The sequence below is a fragment of the Muscardinus avellanarius genome, assembly GCF_963383645.1.
Source record: "Muscardinus avellanarius genome assembly, chromosome: 7".
Lineage (NCBI taxonomy): Eukaryota > Metazoa > Chordata > Mammalia > Rodentia > Gliridae > Muscardinus > Muscardinus avellanarius.
Window position 1 is genome coordinate 107472732 of NC_137793.1, and position 19279 is coordinate 107492010.

The 19279-nt window shown below is 47.7% G+C and overlaps 1 protein-coding gene across 1 annotated transcript; it reads left to right on the forward strand.

The window, feature by feature from the left end:
- Positions 1 to 511: 511 nt before the first annotated feature.
- On the forward strand, positions 512 to 19279 carry NPHS2 (NPHS2 stomatin family member, podocin; the record flags this gene model as incomplete). Its single annotated transcript, XM_080698770.1, has 8 exons — positions 512 to 743; positions 2746 to 2849; positions 6251 to 6323; positions 7259 to 7341; positions 13374 to 13577; positions 15792 to 15847; positions 16510 to 16588; positions 19004 to 19279. The coding sequence occupies 8 exons, from the start codon at positions 512 to 514 to the stop codon at positions 19277 to 19279; spliced, it is 1107 nt and encodes a 368-aa protein (XP_080554896.1).

Below are 19279 nucleotides of genomic sequence, written 5' to 3' on the forward strand. Positions count from 1 at the left end.
AATAGGTAGGGTGAAGGGGTACTTGGGAAGACTCCTGGGGGAGAGGGCGAGCTTGAGGAGAAATTCCCATTTACCTTAAAGTCGCCCTAATCTGATGACCTCTGGTGTCTCCCCAAGGACTTAGCATTATCCCTGGACCATGAGATCCATTTTGTACCCGCCAGTATCTATTCATTTTTATTATGTTGGGGATTAAACTCAGGGACATTCTACCTCCGAGATACACCCCCAGACATCTTTCGTTTTTTATTTTGGGGGCCTCTCTAACTTGCAGAGACTGGCCGGGAACCTGCGCTCCTCCTGTCTCAGCCTCCCCAGGTCCTGGATCACGGGCGTGCGCCGCGCCGGGCTGGGTACCATCGTGCCAGGTGAGTCCCGACGGCACTCCTGGACGCCAGCCCCCCCGCAGTGCGGGGGGCGCCTCCGCCCGGGGCCCCGCCCGCCCCGCCCGCCCCATCAGGAGACTTGAGGGGCCGGCGGCCGCCCGGCCCTGGCACCTGCCGCCGGGAGGATGGAGAGGAGGCCGCGGAGCTCCTCCCGCGAGGCCTCCCCCAAGGACGGCCGGAGGGCGCGGGCCGACAGGGGCGGGCGCCGGGGGGCCGCGCCCGGGCGGGAGCCCAGGAGGCCCCCCGCGGAGCCCCGAGCGCCCGCCGCCACCGTGGTGGACGTGGACGAGGTCCGCGGCTCGGGGGAGGACGGCACGGAGGTGGCGGCCCTGCTGGAGACCGAGCGGCCGGATGAAGGTAGGGGGCGGGCTGCTGACGGCGGGGGTTTCTGGGCAGTGAAAGGTGGGCGCCAGGGACCCAGCGCTCCCAGGTGAGACCCTCGCGCAGCAGAAGTCGGGCCGGCGGCACACTGTCCGGCCTCGGGGCCGGTGAGCGCGGGCTGGCGGCCCGGGAGGAGCCACGAGTGGGGTCTGGTGCCCAGGGAAGGCCGAGGGCGCCTAGGGTGAGGAAGGACCTGGCTAGTGGATCGCTCATCCCCACCCCTCCGGCCTACCTAAGAGCACTTTAAACGTTTTGGGGGTGATCACTCGTCTTACCTGAAAAGACTTTGAACTGTCTTTGGGATGATGTGTCTTTCTGAAAGGCAGAGACAGCTGAGCCACGTAAAGTGCCAGCCCAGGCCTCGCCCTCAGCCCCTAACCCGCCTCAGCACCCTAGCAAAACTCAGCAACCTTGGAGGCCCTGTTTCCAGGGTGGGAGGTTGCTTAAGTGGACACTGCTAATATTTTGCCTAACTGGTAAGCCTCTGCTCATTATGGGCTTGCTGGGCGCAGTGGTGTGATGATGTTGTGGTTGGAGGGTTTGTAACAGTTGTGTGACAGAGGAGGGACCTCCCCCCATTTATATGCCAGGCACACACTGGGTATCTTGCTGGAGTTATTAGTGACTTATCACCCCTTATCACAGATGAAGAAACGTGATCTGAGAAGTAATTTGCCCAAGATCTATAGCTGGAACCAGGTGTGGTGACGCACGCCTGTAACTCTACTACTTGGGTGGCTGAGACAAGAGGATAGAAGGTTTGGGCCAGCCTCAGGAACTTAGGGAGGCCCTCCATAACTTAGTGAGACTCTGTTTCAAAATAAAATAGGGCTGGGGATGGAACTGTGTAACTTGGAGATAGACCATCTCTGGCTTTAACCACCAGTAACGCACACACACGCGCGCGCGCGCACACACACACACACACACACACACACACACACACCTCTAGCTGGGAGGTGGAGACTCCAGAATTCCAGAGTAAGACATCTTCCTGAAGCACCCACCTTCACGTGGTGCTGCCTTTGGTTTCTGGGGGTGGAACCCGGGGGCTTTTCTACCTCTGCACTATACCCCCAGACCTATTTTATATTTTATTTGGAAACAGGGTCTCACTAACTTGCTGAGAGCCTCACTAAGCAGCTGAGTCTGGCTTCGAACCTGTGTGATCCTCCTGTCTCAGCCAAGTGCTGGGATTACAAGCGTGCGCCACCACGCCCGGCCTGGCATCATTTTCTAATTCTCAGTCATTTTGGGTTTTCTTCTGTTTTGTTTTCTATGAGATTTTTAAACTAACACGTAGTATGCCTTTTGCCAGTTTTCTAGTATCTGAAAATTAAAATTTTGAGATTTCTACAACTCATATTTAGATTACATTTAAATCATTTTAAACTGGGCATGGTGGCGCACCCTTGTCATCCCAGTAGCTGGGAGGCTGAGACAGGAGGATCGCAGGTTTACCGCCAGCCTCAGCAACTTGTGAGGCCCTCTGCAACTTAGTGAGATCCTGTTTCAAAAGTAAAAAATAAAATAGGAACATGGGTATAGCTCGGAGGTAGAATGCCCTCTGGGTTCAACCCTCACTACCGCAAATAAATAAACAAGTCATGTTCACTATCCACTTGCCCCTAATTCAGCAAACACTGAGCGCCTGTATTGTGTGATAACGCTAAGCCAGTTAGCCTCCCCACTGGACAGGCGCGGACACCGAGGCTTGAGTGGGTCCCGTGCCCTGTGCAGGGACTCGTGGACACGAGATGAGGGAGGAGGACTGGGAGCCCAGGGCCCCTGCCCCCGGGGAGCCTGCTCCATCTTCTACGCCCCACGCGGGCCCCTGTGGCCACTCTGTTGTCCTGCTCATTTCAGTATTTCCAGCAATACCTCCAAGATGCTGTGGCCCCGTCCCCAGGACCAATGTGACGGAGTGCTGGTCACAGGAGGGTGAGGTTTTGATGTGACTATTACTATTATATTTTAGGTAACAAGTCCTCTGGCTTGGGGATCTTCGAGTGGCTTCTTGTCCTCAGCTGCCTGCTCTTTATCATCTTGACTTTCCCATTTTCCATCTGGTTCTGCATAAAGGTGAGTGTCTATGAGAACCTCATAGGGTGTGTGTGTGTGTGTGTGTGTGTGTGTGTGTGTGTGTGTGATGGAACCCAGGGACGTTCTACCTCTAAGCTGCACCCCCCCACCTTATTTTATTTTTTAGTTTGAAACAGGATCTCACTAAGTTGCTGAGGCTGGCCTCAAACCTGTAATCCTCCTGTCTCAGCCTCCCAAGTACTAGGATTATAGGTATGCGTCACCCAGCCCAGCCATAATAGGTAACTGCCCAGTGCCTCTCACCCACCACACTGGCCCGCGTCCGTCTGCATTGGTACTCACTGCGGCTCCCTTGGAATGCCCTCGCGGCCACCCGTCCTCCAGGAGAGCTCTCTCCCCTTCAAGCTCTGGCTCCTGTGTGATCTGTGAGGCCCGCCTTGACCCCCTGGGCTGTCCCTCCTTCCCTGTGTCCCGGGCAGCCTGTTTCATTTCCTCCTAGCACCTGCCATGCACAGAACACTTGCTGGGCCCCCTTCTCTCCCTGTAGACTGAGAGACCCCCAGGGGGAGCAGCGAGGTCATCCGCTCCGCTCCGCAGGAGGACCAGCCCGGATAACCATGACACCCGCTCATCCACCCTCACACTGTCAGTTTCACAACTTTGTCTGTTTTTCTTTTTTATTGTTGTTGTTGTTGTTTTGTGGCGCTGGGAATTGAACCTAGGGATGCTGTATGTGTAAGCTACACCCTCAGCCCTATTTTATTTTTTTTTTATTTACTTATCTTGTGATGCTGGGAATTGATCCCTACCTCTGAGCTACATCTAGCCCTATTTTATTTTTTATTTTGAAACAAGGGTCTCTCTGAGTTGCTGAGGGCCTTCCTAATTTGCTGAGGCTGGTTTTGAACCTGTGAGCCTCCTATCCTAGCCTTCCAAGAACTGGGATTACAGGCATGCATCAACACACCCAGCTTTAATTTTTCTTCTGAAATAGGGTCTTGCTAAGTTGCTGAGGCTGCAGTCCTCCTGTCTCAGCCTCCCAAGTATGGGGACTACAGGCGTGTACCACCACACGCATTAGCAGGATTCTCAGGGTATGATCTGAGCACCTGTAGCACTGTCACAAGAGCCATGGCTTGTGGGAAACACTCTCAAGTCTGCGCACTTGACGGTAAGCGTAAGAACACAATGAGGTACGGACGGAAAAGCAGAATCAGGAAGTTACATCTCAGTGAGGTCTGAAAGAACTAAGATCCCCTTTCATCTCTGGGGAAAACATGTTTCTTCTAAAACAAACAAACAAACAAACAAACAAAAAAGTAATACTAGGGACCGAGCAGGGACTTGCTGGCATAAGCTTTAGGAACCAAACCCAATCATTTGTTCTCTCAACAAGCACAAGATGGGCTTCCTGACCTCAGGGCACTTGCATGGGTAGCAGAGCCTTAAAATGTGTTTCCTGTTGTCTCTTCATTACATTCTGATACAGACAGGCCCTGACCCACTGTGATTTGACTTTTGATTTCAGTTTTACCCTGGCGCAAAAGCAATGCGTTCAGTAGAAAGTACTTCAAATTTTGAATTCCGATGCGGTAAGATACTTTCTTGTCCTGAACATGGTGGTGTATACGTGCAATCCCAGTAATTGGGAGGCGGAGACAGGAAGATTGCAGGTTTGAAGCCAGCTTCAGCAACTTAGCTGTACTAGTATTGGGAAGAGGTTTCAAAATGTATTAATGTACCAGTATTGGGAAAGATTGCCAATTTTGAAAATATATAATTTGTACTAAAGGAAGCCAGGAGTGTCAGGAAGAAGGGAATTTTTACATTTCTAAAGAGAAGTAAAGAAAGCCAGGAGCCAGGGAAAAGGGCCTCTTTACATTTCTAAAGAGAGACAAACTGCCTCAAGGATGGGAGGAAATCCCAGATCCGGGATAAGCAACTTAACACATCTTGGGAGGGTAACAAAAGGTCTGTGCCCCAGACAGGGCTGCCCCTGCCTCCGAGGGCGGATCCGGCTGGGATGGAGACAGCAGAAAGCTGGGCTACCGATAGGGCAGCATGTCTACACATCAAAGGACCTGCCCAGACTTGGTCAGGATAAGAACTCTCAGCACGCAGGGTTTTTTTGGTAAATTCACTCAAACTGACCCCCTGTGCCATTTTCTGGGTGGCATGGGGCTGTAACTATCTTCTGTATTCCTATCTTTTTTAATAAACTTCTTTAAATCTTCAGCAACTGTCCAAAGCTATATATACCTATCCTGAGCTCAGGACAAGAACCTGCGGTTTTCTGTTTGTGTGGTTGTGTTGGGGGAATTATTTCTCCCCTCACACACCGAACATATTTCACCGTAACATTAGCAAGACCTTGTTTCCAAATAAAAAATTAAAAATAGGGCTGGAAGTGTAGCTGGGAGGTAGAATGCCCCTGGGTTTGATCCCCCGCAACACATACATACACATACATACACAACAGAGAGAGAGAGAGAGAGAGAGAGAGAGAGAGAGAGAGAGAGAGAGAGAGAGAGAGAGAGAGGCAGAGGGCAGAGGGCAGAGGGGAGAGAGAGAGGAGAAGAGGAGGAGAGAGAGGAGAGAGAGAGCAAGCGGAGAGCCTCTCTGTGATAGCCCGTAACTTGGGCGAGCTGCAGCTCCTAGCCAGCCCAGGATCAGGAGGGCAATGGCCACGACTCCGCTGTTGCCAAGTCAGTGTGGTGAACGCATCTCATCCTCATCACTGCAAGCACATCTGTGTTTGGCTAGTTATTATTCAATGGAGCTTTTTAAAGAGGAGGAGGAGGAGGAAGGAAAATGGACTTGCAGTCACAAATTATCCCTTCATTCCTTCAGGAAGTATTTACTGGACATTTACTACATTATCAGGCATTTTTTAGGCACACAGAATAAAGACTAATTCTGGATTATGACGGAGTTTAGTCTAGTAGGGCATACGTGTAAGCCAGCAGACCAACCAGGCTAATGACAAGGAATAGAACTCAGATTCTGATACTGGATCAGGAAGTTGGTGTGTAGCTAGGCGTGGTGGTGCACGCCTGGAATCCCAGTATTTGGGAGGCTGAGACAGGAGGATCGCAGTTCGCGGACAGCCTCAGCTACTTAGCGAGGCCTTTTGCAACTCAGTGAGAAAATAATAATTATTATTCAAATAAAGTATAAAAAATAGAGCTTCAGGGTATAGCTCAGAGGTAGAATGCCCCTGGATTCCATCCCCAGCACCCCAAAAACAAAACAAAACAGGGTCTCACTAGGTTGATAAGTCTCCCTGTTTGCTGAGACAGACCTTGAACGTACGACCCTCCTGTCCCAGTCTCTGAAGCACTGGGACTACACGTGGGTGGTAGCACTCCAGCTTGACAAGGCCTTTTGAAGACTTTATTTTTCTTTCTTAGAGAAACTTGAAGCGTTGCATTTTCCTTTAGGTTGTACAAGAGTATGAGAGAGTGATTATATTCCGACTGGGGCACCTACTGCCTGGAAGAGCCAAAGGCCCTGGTAAGAAGCGTCACCCCTCATCTTGCCAAATCCTTCAATCCATACATACTTAAAAGAGGACCTCAGATGACATGAAGCAACTTGATTCATGATATTTACATTTCCAGTCTCTTAGTTTTAATGTAGGTCATTAAAAATTTTTTTCAAGGAGCCAGGCGTAGTAGTATATGCCTGTGATCTCGGTACTTGGGAGGCTGAGACAGGAGAATCGCAGGTTTAAGGCCAGCCTCAGCAACTTAGGGAGGCCCTGTTTCAAAAATTAAAAACAAAACAGGGCTGGGGGTGTAGTTCAAACGTAGAACACCCCTGGGTTCAATCCCCAGTACAAAAGGAAAGGAAGGAAAGAAGGAAGGAAGGAAGGGAGGGAGGGAGGGAGGGAGGGAGGGAAGGAAGGATGAAAGAAGAAAGAAATTCCCCAGGGAGCATTACTCCCAGGTGACAGGTGGCCAAGAGAGAGGATGGGCGCAGAGAGCTGCTCCAGGGCCAGGCTGACTGGAATAGCAGGTCAGGTTGGGGCCCAGGGCTGCGGGCTGGTTTGAGTCCAACACATGCATGGTCAAAGGGCTGTGAACTGTCAGAGAGAAGCTGAGCTAGTGCAGAATCCTGGGGCCAGATCAAATCACGAAAGGCAGCAAAGCTCAGCATCCAAGAAACAAACTGGCCTCCAGTTGGCAGAACTCAAGAGCCGTGGACTGAACGCTTCCTGGATTTCAGACGCTGTGCTGACTTCCAAGGATGCAAAACGGACGAGCTACAGGCTCTCTGATTCCTGGGCCCTTAAAATCTAGTGGAGTTGATGCTCCGAGGTCCAGGCTGAGCAAAGGGCGTCACAGGACACAGAGACAGTGTGGTTGTCTGGACAGTCGACCAGCTGGGTTGGGAGAGCCGGACACACAGCCTCCGGGTGCGCTGCTCACCTCCCCTCCACTTTCCAGGTCTGTTCTTCTTTTTGCCGTGCCTGGACACCTACCACAAGGTTGATCTTCGTCTCCAGACCTTGGAGATACCCTTTCATGAGGTAAGTCCAGTGGTGATCACTTTATCTCTAAATTTTCCAGAGTCTAGCAAGCAACTCGAGCCCAGGGCAAAAATTACTATTTTAAAATGTAGGAAGGAAAGCCTGGTGTGGTGGTACACACTTGAAATCCCAGCATTCGGGAGGGTTAGGAGGATCACAGTTCGAAGCCAGCCTCAGCTACTTAGTGAAGCCCTTTGCAACTCAGGACCTGTTTCAAAATAAAGAATAAAAAATAGGGCTGGGGGTGTCACTCGGAGGTTCAACGCCCCTGGGTTCCATTCCCAGTACAAAAAAAAAAAAAAAAAAAGTAGGAAGGAGGATTGCAGGTTTGAGGCCAGCCTCAGCAACTTAGTGAGGTCCCGTCACAATTTAGAAAGACCCTGTTTCAAACAGAAATAAAATAAAATAGGGGTGGAGCTCAGAGGTGGAATGCCTCTGGGTTCAACTTCCAGTACCAAAATAAAAACAAAAACAAAAGTAGGGGGAAAGTAGATACATAGACCACACCACAACTAAAACCTTTGTGTAAAAAAGGACAGAATCAACAGAGTTAAAGGCAACTTCTGGAATGGGAAATATATTTAAAAATTGTATGTCTTGTAAGGGCGTAATATCCAGGATATTAAAAAGAACTCATGCTTTTCAATATAAAAAAGACAAACAACTGATTTAAAAACTGGACAGGGACTTTTGTGTGTGTGTGTGGTACTGGGGTTCCTGGAAGCCCTTCTACCTCCGGGCTACACTCCCAGACCTATTTTTACATTTGTATTTGGAAACAGGGTCTCCTAAGCCAGCGCGCGCGGCTGGCTTCGAACCTGCGCGATCCTCCTGTCTCCGCCTCCCAAGCGTGGGGATTACAAGCGTGTCCACCACGCCCAGCGTTGGACAGGGACTTTTGAAAGTTAATCTTATGCATCAATGGAGCCAGGCCTGGTCACTTGGCCTATATTTGGTCAAATACAGCTACGTATTATGGCACAGGTATTTGTATATGAATTATTATTATTATTATTATTATTATTATTATTTATTATTATTATTTTTTTGGTGGTACTGAGGTTCCTGGAAGCCCTTCTACCTCCGGGCTACACTCCCAGACCTATTTTTACATTTGTATTTGGAAACAGGGTCTCCTAAGCCAGCGCGCGGGGCTGGCTTTGTTTTTTGTTTTTGTTTTTGTTTTTTTTTTGGTGGTACTGGGGTTCCTGGAAGCCCTTCTACCTCCGGGCTACACTCCCAGACCTATTTTTACATTTTTTATTTGGAAACAGGGTCTCCTAAGCCAGCACGCGGGGCTGGCTTTGAACCTGCGCGATCCTCCTGTCTCTGCCTCCCAAGCGTGGAGATTACAAGCGTGCGCCACCACGTCCGGCTTATTATTATTTTTTTGGTGGTACTGGGGGTGGAACCCAGGGGCCTTTCTACCTCCAGGCTATACTCCCAGACCTATTTTATATTTTATTTGAAAACAGGGTCTCACTAACTTGCCGAGAGCCTCACTAAGTAGTTGAGGCTGGCTTCAAACCTGTGCCATCCTCCTATCTCAGCGTGTGCCACCATGCTTGTAATCCTTTTGAATTAATATTTAAATCAATAGACTGAGTAAAACAGACTTCCCTTCACAATGGGAGTAACCTGATTTGATCAGTTGAAGGCAAAAGGAAGAAGGAAGAAGAAAGGTAGGAAGGAAGGAAGGAAGGAAGGAAGGAAGGAAGGAAGGAAGGGAGGGATGAGCAGCCCTCCCCTCGAGGAGGCCTACCAGCACACATGCCTCTGCCTTAGGTCTCCAGCCTGAAGGTTTGGGCTTACCGAGCCAGAATCACATGAGCTAATTCCTTAAGATAAATCTATTTCTATAAACTACTGATTCTTTTTTTCTGGAGAACTCTAACAGAGACTTTCTAACAGTAAACATTTCTTCAAAAAAGAAGATAGACAAATGGCCCAAAAAACACATGAAAATATGCCTAACATCACTAATTAATAGATGCGATTCAAAGCCACAGCTAGCTACCATTTCACTTCTAACAGGAGGGTTGCTATAATAAAAAATTAAAAAACAGAAAATAATAATTATTGAAAGCCATGCGGAGAAATTAGAATACATGTGCAATGTTGGTAGGGCATATAAGATAATGTAGCACTAGTGAATGCAGCTATACAATATGGTAGCTCCTCAAAATATTAAAATAATATAACTATTCGGTCTAGCAATTTCCATTTTTATATGTTTACCCCAAAGACTTAAAAGCAGGATCTTGAAGAAATATTCATACACCTAGGGTCACAGCAGTATTGTTTATAAAAACCAAATAGTAGAGCAACCCAAGTGTCCACAGATGGCTCAACAGATAAATAGAATGTGGTAAGTAAACTACAATAAAATATTATTCACCTTTAAAAAGAAGGAAATTCTGACATATTATAAGACATGGATGAACCTTGAGGACATTATGCTGAGTATATTTAATAAAAAATAATTTTCGGAACTTCCGGGAAGATGGCGATGGAGAAAAGCGGGGCTTACGAGCCCGCTAACAACCAATCTCTATTACCACAAAATCAGCGCCTTTCATAGCCAGAAAACACCATCAGCAGAGAAACAAAAAAGGTAAATACCAGGGACAGAGAAAAAGAGGGCTGGAAAAATGAGACACCAGAAAGAAACCAGACCGCAGTGCTGCGGCTGGAGCCAAGGCGCGGAGCAGCGGGTGACATCTTTCCTTGCAGCACCAGGCCCCAAAGAGGAGGGGGACTCAGAACAGAGCTCAGAGCCAGAGAGGAGATACGCCGGCAGTAGCCTTACTGCCCGAGGATGCGGCAGTAGCGCCTTACTGCTGGCGGCAGCGGCGATTTCACCAGACGGCTCCAGCCCAACGCACTCAACAGCCCACCAGGCTCCAGAGAGGAGCAGCGGACAGTGAGCCAAGGTGAGCCTCTGCGGAACAGCCAGGTGGGATTCGGCAAATTTTTCGGCGCAGGGAGCATCTAAAGCTTCCAGTGGCTGGGCTCAGCACATGCTGCAGGGACTCAGAGCGGAGCTCAAAACCAGAGAAGAAATATGCCAGCCTCACGGCCAAGGGCATGGCAGCGGCACCATATTGCCACCGGCAGCAGCAGCAAATTCACCGAGCCCACTACAGCTCCATCTGCGCACTCAACAACAGTGAGTCAGATTGCGGCCCCTAAAGAAGAAATCCCAGTACAGCACTCCCAGGCACTTGACCCAGTGGGGGAGTGGCGGTGGCAGAGATATCACACCATACAAGAACGCCCAACCTGGCACACGCCCCCCCCATGGTCTAAAGCAGCCTCTATCGACTCCCTGGGTCTGAGACTCTGTGATACAACCTAGTAAAGGAGTAGTGGGGACTGAGATACCACAGACTCGAGATCCAGAGCACCTTAAGTGAAGTCGTAGTGACCCAAGGGAAGAACCCAGAGAAGGCACAAACTTCCAAAATCATGGGAAAGAGGAATAACAATGGAGCAATGAATGCCCACAACCCCACAACATCAGAACCCGATAAAACAGAAATTCAGAGATTTCTAGAAGATCAAATCAGGAAAATAACTGTAGAAATAATAGAGGTGCTTCGAAAAGAACTCAGAGAGAGCCAAAAAGATAAAGGATGCAATTAATGAAGTAAAGTCCTCAATTCAAAGTACAAACAACCAATTAGACCACATGGAGAATAGAATCTCGCTCTTAGAAGATGATCACTCCAAAAACGAATGCATAGTTTCTAAATTAGAAAAAAAAAATCTGACAGCAGGAATCTGACATTGAAGAAATATGGGCCCATTTTAAGAGAGCTAACCTAAGAATAATTGGAATAGAGGAGGGAAAAGAAGGTGAAACCAAAGGGATCAACAATCTCTTCAAGGAAGTAATAGCAGAAAATTTTCCAAACATAGAGCAAGAGGTTGATACACAGATCCAGGAAACTTATAGAACTCCCTTTAGACAGGATCGGAGAAGAGGATCGCCACACCACATAATTGTCAAAATGACCAATGTGGAAGCCAAGCAGAGAATCTTAAAGGCAACAAAAACAAAGGGCCAAGTGACATTCAGAGGCAAACCAATTAGAATCACTCCAGACTTCCCAAACCAAGTCATGAGAGCCAGAAGGGCTTGGAGTAACATATTCCAAACTCTGAAAGAAAACAACTTCCAGCCAAAAATTTCCTACCCAGCAAAACTTTCTATCAAATTAGATGAAGAAATAAGAAGCTTCCATGGCAAACAGAAACTGAAGGAATTTATGTCTTCAAAACCAGCGCTAGAGAAAATACTCAAAGAGATTAACTACAAAGAAGAAATAGGTAACACACACCAGAACCAGAGAAACAAGATTTTCCATCCAACAGACAACTAAGATTGGTTATCTGTGGAGATTCATCATTTATGTTAGTCTTTTACCTATCTCTAAATGGTATTGTTTGCCTTTATTGTTGTTAATTTTTAGGATTTCTAGTTGGAATACTAATATACCTTCAGATATAGCATTTGGAAATATTTTATCCCATTCTATCAGTAACTTTTAACTCCGTTTACATTGTCTTTGGATATATGATATTTTTTTAATTTTTAGGGAGTTTTTTTTACCCTTCTGTTGCCTGTGCCATTGAAATCATATCCAAGAAATCACTGCCAATTTCAATGTTGTGAGGTTTAATGACCCAGATTTTCTTCTAAAAGTTTATAGTCTTAAGATTTATATTTAGGTCTTTTATCTATTTTGAGTTAATATTTGTATATGGTGTTAGGTAAGGGTCCAATTTTATTCTTTTTCATGTAATTATTATTTTTCAACAATATTTATTTAAAAGATTATTATTTCCACCACCAAATGTTCGTGGAAACCTTGTCAAAAATAACTTGACAATATATGGAAGAATTTATCCTTAGGCTTTTATTTAACTCCAATGGTTTATATATCTGCCTTTAGAACAGTACTACACTGTTTCAATTATTGTAGCTTTATATGGTTTGAAATCAGAAAATATACATCTTCTAGCTTTGTTCTTTTTCCAGATTGTTTTGGGTATCTAGAGTCCATATTCCACATTAGGATAGATTTTTTTCTGAAAAATAAGTAAATAAATGTATGATAGTTTCACCTAAAAAAAAGAAAAAGAAAAAAATAATCTCTGGTAAGAAAGAAAGCAAAAAGAAATATTGAAATGTTATCTTTAAGTCATCAAAAGCTTGGTATCAGACAAATGAAACTGTTATGTGAGATTATCATTGTTAATTTTGGATAAATTGCTATAATACTAGATGTCAACCACTAAGCCAAGCATGGGAAGGAGGGATGGGGAGGGAATGGGGTGGGGATCGGGTAGGGGCTGACTGGGCGATGTGTGCATGTATGTCTACAAAAGTTTTTTTTTTATCCCATTATGATGTATGAATACAGTGCACCAATAAAAAAATAAAAATAATTTTCAAAGCAATGTCTATTTTGAACAAAAGATAGGCCAACTACCCCTTTTTCTTTTCTCTTTGTTTTATGGTTCTAGGGGATTCTACCTCTGAGCTATACTGCTATTATTATTTTTATTTACTTATTTATTTTTGTGTAGTGTCGGGGATCAAACCCAGAGGCATTCTACCTCCAAGCTATACCCCCAGCCCAGCTTTTTATTTTTTATTTTGAAACAGGGTCTCACTAAGTTGTGGAGGGCCTCACTAAGTAGCTGAGGCTGTCCGTGAACGATCCTCCTGTCTCAGCCTCCCAAGTACTGGAATTACAAGCATGCATCACCATGCCCAGCTTTATTTTTTTATTTTGAAACAAGATCTAAGTTCCAGAGGGCCTTGCTAAATTGCTGAAGCTATCCTGAAACCTGTGCTCCTCCTGTCTTAGCTTCCCAGTACTGGAATTACAGGAGTATCTCTTATTATAATTTTACTGAGAAAGTTTGCTGTGAATACATTTAGTTCTTCTATCCCCCACAGAGGAAAGGAGCCCATGAATCAAGCCTGTTGGCCAAAGTCAACCAAACCTTTTTCTCCCTAGGTTGTGACCAAAGACATGTTTATTATGGAGATAGACGCCATCTGCTACTACCGAATGGAGAACGCCTCCCTCCTCCTGAGCAGCCTGGCTCATGTCTCCAAAGCCGTCCAATGCCTTGTGCAGACCACCATGAAGCGTCTCCTGGCACATCGGTCCCTCACTGAAATTCTTCTGGAGAGAAAGAGCATTGCCCAAGATGTAAAGGTACATCAATAACCTGTGTGCCCGTGCGTGTGTGTGTGTGCGCGCGCGTATGCACAAGCATTACTACAGACTAGACCCAGGGGCATTCTACTTCTGAGCTACACCCCCAGCACTATTTTATTTTATTTTATTTTTTCAGTACTGAGGATGGAACCCAGGGGAAATTTACCTCTAAGATACACCCCAGCCCTATTTTTTATTCTTTTTTTTTTTTTGAAACATGGTCCTACTAAGTTGCGGAAGGCCTCACTAAGTAGCTGAGGCTGTCCAGGAATTGCTGTCTTCCAGTCTCAGCCTCCCAAATGCTGGGATTACAAGCGTGTACCACACCTGGCTCCTATTTTAATAATTTTGAAACAGGACCTCACTAAGTTGCAGAGGACCTTGCTAAATTGCTGGGGCTGGCTGCAAACCTGCAATCCTCCTGTCACAGCTCCCAAGTACTAGGATTAGAAGCCTGCACGACCACACTTGGCTGATAAGTTTAGTATTATATATATTGAAATATCTTTTATCCATTTGTTCATTGGCCACTTATTAGCCCTTCCATGTGCCAGCCCCCAGCTCTTCAAGACACCATCCCTGAAGGAGCTGATAACTATTTAAGAAGTTGCCATGGTGATCCTGCATCAATGACAGTCACTGGTCTGCAGCACACATTTCGCTCTCAACCCTTCTTCTAAAGTGACCCGGTGACTTAGAATTCCTTGTGAAACACTCACATAGAGGGTTGGGAGTGCCGGCGGCAGGAGAGGGCAGGAGGGCTGCTAGCACATGACGATGATGAGGCTTGGTTCCTAGGACCTTACAGTCTAGCTGAGGAAACAAAAATAGTGCGATGATAATACATTCAAATAAGACTGAGAGGTAAGATGTCACAAACCCTTTTCTGACCAATTAGTCAGTTATCTAGGTTTAATTGATCTGGAACTAGAGGAGGGGGAGAGAGTAAGAACTGCCTCCCCAGCAGCCTCATCTGGCCCAGGGCAGCGGCTCAGCGATCTCATCTGCGGCCAGGGTAGAGGCCTTCGATTCTCACCAAGACAAGGTTGTGAGAAGTATTAAGATGGGTGAGCTGGGCGTGATGGCAACACCTGTAATCCCAGTACTTGGGAGGCTGAGTGAGACAGGAGGATTGCAGGTTTGAGGACAGCCTCAGCAACCTAGTGAGACTCTGTTTCAAAATAAAAAATAACAAGGTGTAGCTAGGAGGTAGAATGCACCTGAGTTCAATCTCCAGTAAACACACACACACACACACACACACACACACACACACACACATATTCCATAATTTAAAAAGAAGTAAGGGTCAACATGGAGTGCTCCTTGTCCTGTCCCTCCTTTCTAGGACCCAATTCATTTTCTTCCCCTTCCATTCCCAGCTTCACCGTGGAGGGTGGCGAAGCCTGAGAACCAGGGGACACTGGCGTCACCAGCAAGAAGGAAGAGAAAGCACCTAGACATGACAGCCACTGCCAGGGAGACAAGACCTGACATAACACATGCATTCTAAAATAGATTTAGCAAATACACCACTTAGAGTAGTTTTCTTTTGCTTCTATAACATTATCACACATTTGGTAAAACAATCAATCTGCTTATTCTCTTAGAGTTCTGAAGACTGTTTTGGACTCTGATCCGAAATAAGAGTCCCAGGGTGCAGGCCAAGGTGTCCACGGGGCCGATGCTTCTGCAGGTTCTGAGAGGAGACTCCGTCCCCTGGTCCCCTGCCTGCATCCCTCAGCCCCTCTCCCCTCCCGCCGTCTTCAGATGCACTGCTACAAACTCACCCCACCCCCCCGTGTCAGATCCCCCTCTGCCTCCCCCACGGGAGACTTGTGCTTACACTTCGGGCCCACCTGGGTACTCCAAGGTGACCTCCCCTACCAAGATCCTCTGACTTAACCACACCCGCCAAGTCCCTTCGGGCTAACACGCACAGGCTCTTGGGAGTTGGACATGCACATCTTCAGGGGCTGCTGTTCAGGCCACGGCACCATCTTAGTTCCACGGGTCCACATGTATTGGGTGGCAGTGTGCAGCTGACCGCCTCCGAGCCAGGCGCTGTGAAGTTTAACAAGACTAAATGGGCAGACCCATCCCTTGGAAGGAAATATTTTTTTCTCAGCACAGAACAGAGGCTGTGGGCACCCAGGTGTGCCCTGCGCCCGGCCCAGGCACCCACTGACCTCTCAACTCTTCTCTCCACAGGTGGCCCTGGATTCAGTGACCTGTGTTTGGGGAATCAAAGTGGAGAGAGCAGAAATGTGGGTAGGAGAATGACCAGGAAAACAGTACGATAAAGGGAAATACTGTGCTTCATTTTAATTTTTTTTTTTTTTTTTTTTGGTGGTACTGGGGTTCCTGGAAGCCCTTCTACCTCCAGGCTACACTCCCAGACCTATTTTTACATTTTTTTAATATTTGAAAACAGGGTCTCCTAAGCCAGTGCACGTGGCTTCAAACCTGCGCGATCCTCCTGTCTCTGCCTCCCAAGCGTGGGGATTACAAGCGTGTGCCACCACGCCTGGCTTAATTTTTCTTTGAAAAATTATTTTGACTACTGTAGCTGTATTATTATAAGTTCAGTAAAAAATATGGAAAAAATTATCTAACATCTCATGGCTAAAATACAACCACTGCAATACTGGGGAAAATTACTCTTGTTTTTGTCTTATTTTCGCCATGCAGTAAAAGAGATTTTTATAAAGATAAAATTCACATAAAACTTACCACTTTTGCCATTTTGAAGTGGTTTTAGTATATTTACAAGGTGGTAAAGCGCCCACCCAGGCCGGACCCCACCGCCCACCCAGGGCTCTGGGACAGCGCAGCCAGATTGGCTACTTAGGAAACAACGCTGGAGAGCCGCGGAGGTCACACACCTACGCCGGCCGCATCTCACACAGGGCATCTCTCTCTCTTTCAGTAAGGACGTGCGGTTGCCGGCCGGGCTGCAGCACTCGCTGGCGGTGGAAGCCGAAGCCCAAAGGCAAGCCAAAGTGCGGGTGAGCGGCGCCCGGCGCCCATGTCCTCCGGTCCGCCTACCCTGCTGCCCCATCGGCTTCCACACGTTCTCCCCATGGGCGCACACTTGTAATTCCAGCATTTGGGAGGCTGAGACAGGAGGATCGTGGTTTGAAGACAACCTCAGCTACTTAGTGAGGCCCTCTGCAATTCAGTGAAACCTTGTTTAAAAAAAAAAAAATAGGGCTGGGGGGTTGTAGATCGGAGGTAGAATGCCCCCAATCCTCCTGTCACAGCTCGGAGGTAGGTTCCATCCCAAGTACCGCAAAAAAAAAAAAAAAAAAAAAAAAAGTAAGAAAAAGGAAAAAAAGAAATCGCTCCAAGAAGCCGGAGTGGTGGCACACACCTGTAATCCCAGTATTTGGGAGAACAAAGCAGAAGGATTGCAAGTTTGAGACCAGCCACAGCAATTTAACAAAAGTCTCAGCAACCTAGTAACAGCATGTTTCAAAACAAAAAATAAAATGGCTGGGGTGTAGTTACTGTCAGCACTCTCGAGCGTCCTGCCACATGGCTCCCCTCTCGAGCGTCCTGCCACATGGCTCCCTCTCCTGAAGCCCTGCTCAGCTCCTTGAGCCCGCCTTCTCCCTCTCTCCTCCCTCACCATCGGCTTCTCCCGCTGGCATCTTCCCCTGGGCCTCACCAGTCGCTCGCCACCTTCTGGTCCTCTCAGGCCTGGCCGCAAACTCTGTATGAGTCATGGAGGGACAGCGCTCAGAGGCCAGTTCCCACACGCCAGAGCCCAGAGGAAGCTGCCCACAACCCCGGGCAGCCAGGGAGCCGCAAAGACCTGGCTGCCAGCAGCTTCTGAGGTTCTGAGGGAAGGGTCAAGATGGGGCAGAGGGAGACAGACTTCTCCCAAAGAGCAGAGCAAGTGAAGAAAAGCCCTCACCTGCCGGGGAGGTCAGTGGCTTTGGAGGGACAGAGGGAGGAGGAAGGGAAGGTCATCCCGAGCCCAGGACTCTCGGCCACCTTCAGCTGGCATTTGGGTAGTGAGCTTGGCGTCTTTCTCTGAATTGCTCTCCTGTGTGTTTTTTCTGAGTTGGAGGTCACCCTTTCCTGTGTGTGTGTGTGTGTGTGTGTGTGTGTGTGTGTGTGTGTGTGTGTGTTTCTAGAGAATGAACTTAGGGGTGTTCTACTTGAGGTTACACTCCAGCCCTATTTTATTTTTTATTTTAAAACAGGGTCTCACTAAAATTGCTGAGAGCCTCCCTAAATTGATGAAGCTGGCCTTTTCTCTCTCTCTCTTTTTTAATTGGGCCTCCCTAAATTGCTGAGACTGGCCACCTTTTCTTTTTCTTTTTTTTAAATTGGTGCATTACAGTCATATATCTGGATGGGGCACAGAATGGTAGATGCATGCATAATACATCACTCAGCCTTGCAGCTGTGACCCTCCCGTGTCAGCCTCCCAAGTACTAGGATTAAAGGCACGAGCCACCATGCCCTGCCACTCCAGGCCTCCTAGAACGCTGGCCAACTTCTCCTCCAGAGCGCAAAACTCTACTAACTTTTCGAGTCTGCCAGACAATAACTCCCATAATGCTCCATTTATTCTTGTCATGACCTGTAACAAATTTTACCTTAAATTTCAATAAATAGCTTCTGGCTCCCTAGCTCAGGAATCTTCAGAAAGAAGGCTGGGTCTGTTTCCCTGGGCTTAAGTGCCGGCTCTGGAGGGGATGTGGAGCTTGTTTACTGGGTCACACTGTGTTTAAAACCCTTGTGGAGAAAAGACACATGCTGCTGGGGCCAGCGAGGCTGGCATTGGAGCCTGCCGTGAGGCAAGGCTGGTGCTGGGGCCTCCAAGGCCTGGATCGGAGCCTGCCGAGGGGTTAGGCCGGTGCCGGGGCCAGCGAGACCAGAATCGGGGCCTCCCATGAGGCAAGGCCGCTGCTTTAGCCAGCGAGGTCTGGATCAGTCCACCGGGTAGCCAGGCCACAACTGGGGCCGTCAAGAGTGGGATCGGTATTTACAACGCGGCATGCACAGAGAAATATCGCAGAAAATAAAAATAAGATGCTTCCCCTAATCAGCAGTAACTAGGAGGAAGGGGCAACAGGAAGAGGTCGAGCTATAGAAAGGGCCCTATAGTGAAGCAATTAAGGTGACCAATCAGAGGGTATGGAATAGGGGAGGATGGAGCCTCTTTAAAATGCAGGAGGTACATAAATAATGTATCAAAGTTAATCACCAAACAAGCATGGGATCGAGGGAGGGGGAGGGAATGGGATGGGGGCTGGATGAGGGCTAACTGGATGATGTGTGCTTGTATATCCTCTCAAGTCTTGTATTCCAATGTGATATATGATTACAATGCACCAATAAAAATTAGTTAAAAAATTAAAAAAAAAAGACACGTGCTCACTCTGCTCTTTTTGGCATCTGTCTCCTAGATGATTGCTGCGGAGGGGGAGAAGGCAGCCTCCGAGTCCCTGAGGATGGCAGCCGAGATTCTGTCGGGCACCCCGGCTGCAGTTCAGCTGCGATACCTCCACACCCTCCAGTCCCTGTCCACAGAGAAGCCTTCCACCGTGGTCTTACCTTTGCCGTTTGACTTGCTGAATTTCCTGTCTTCTCCCAGCAGAACTCAGGGCAGCATCCCCCTCCCGAATTCCTCCAAGCCTGTAGAGCCACTAAATCCCAGGAAGAAAGACTCACCCATGTTATAG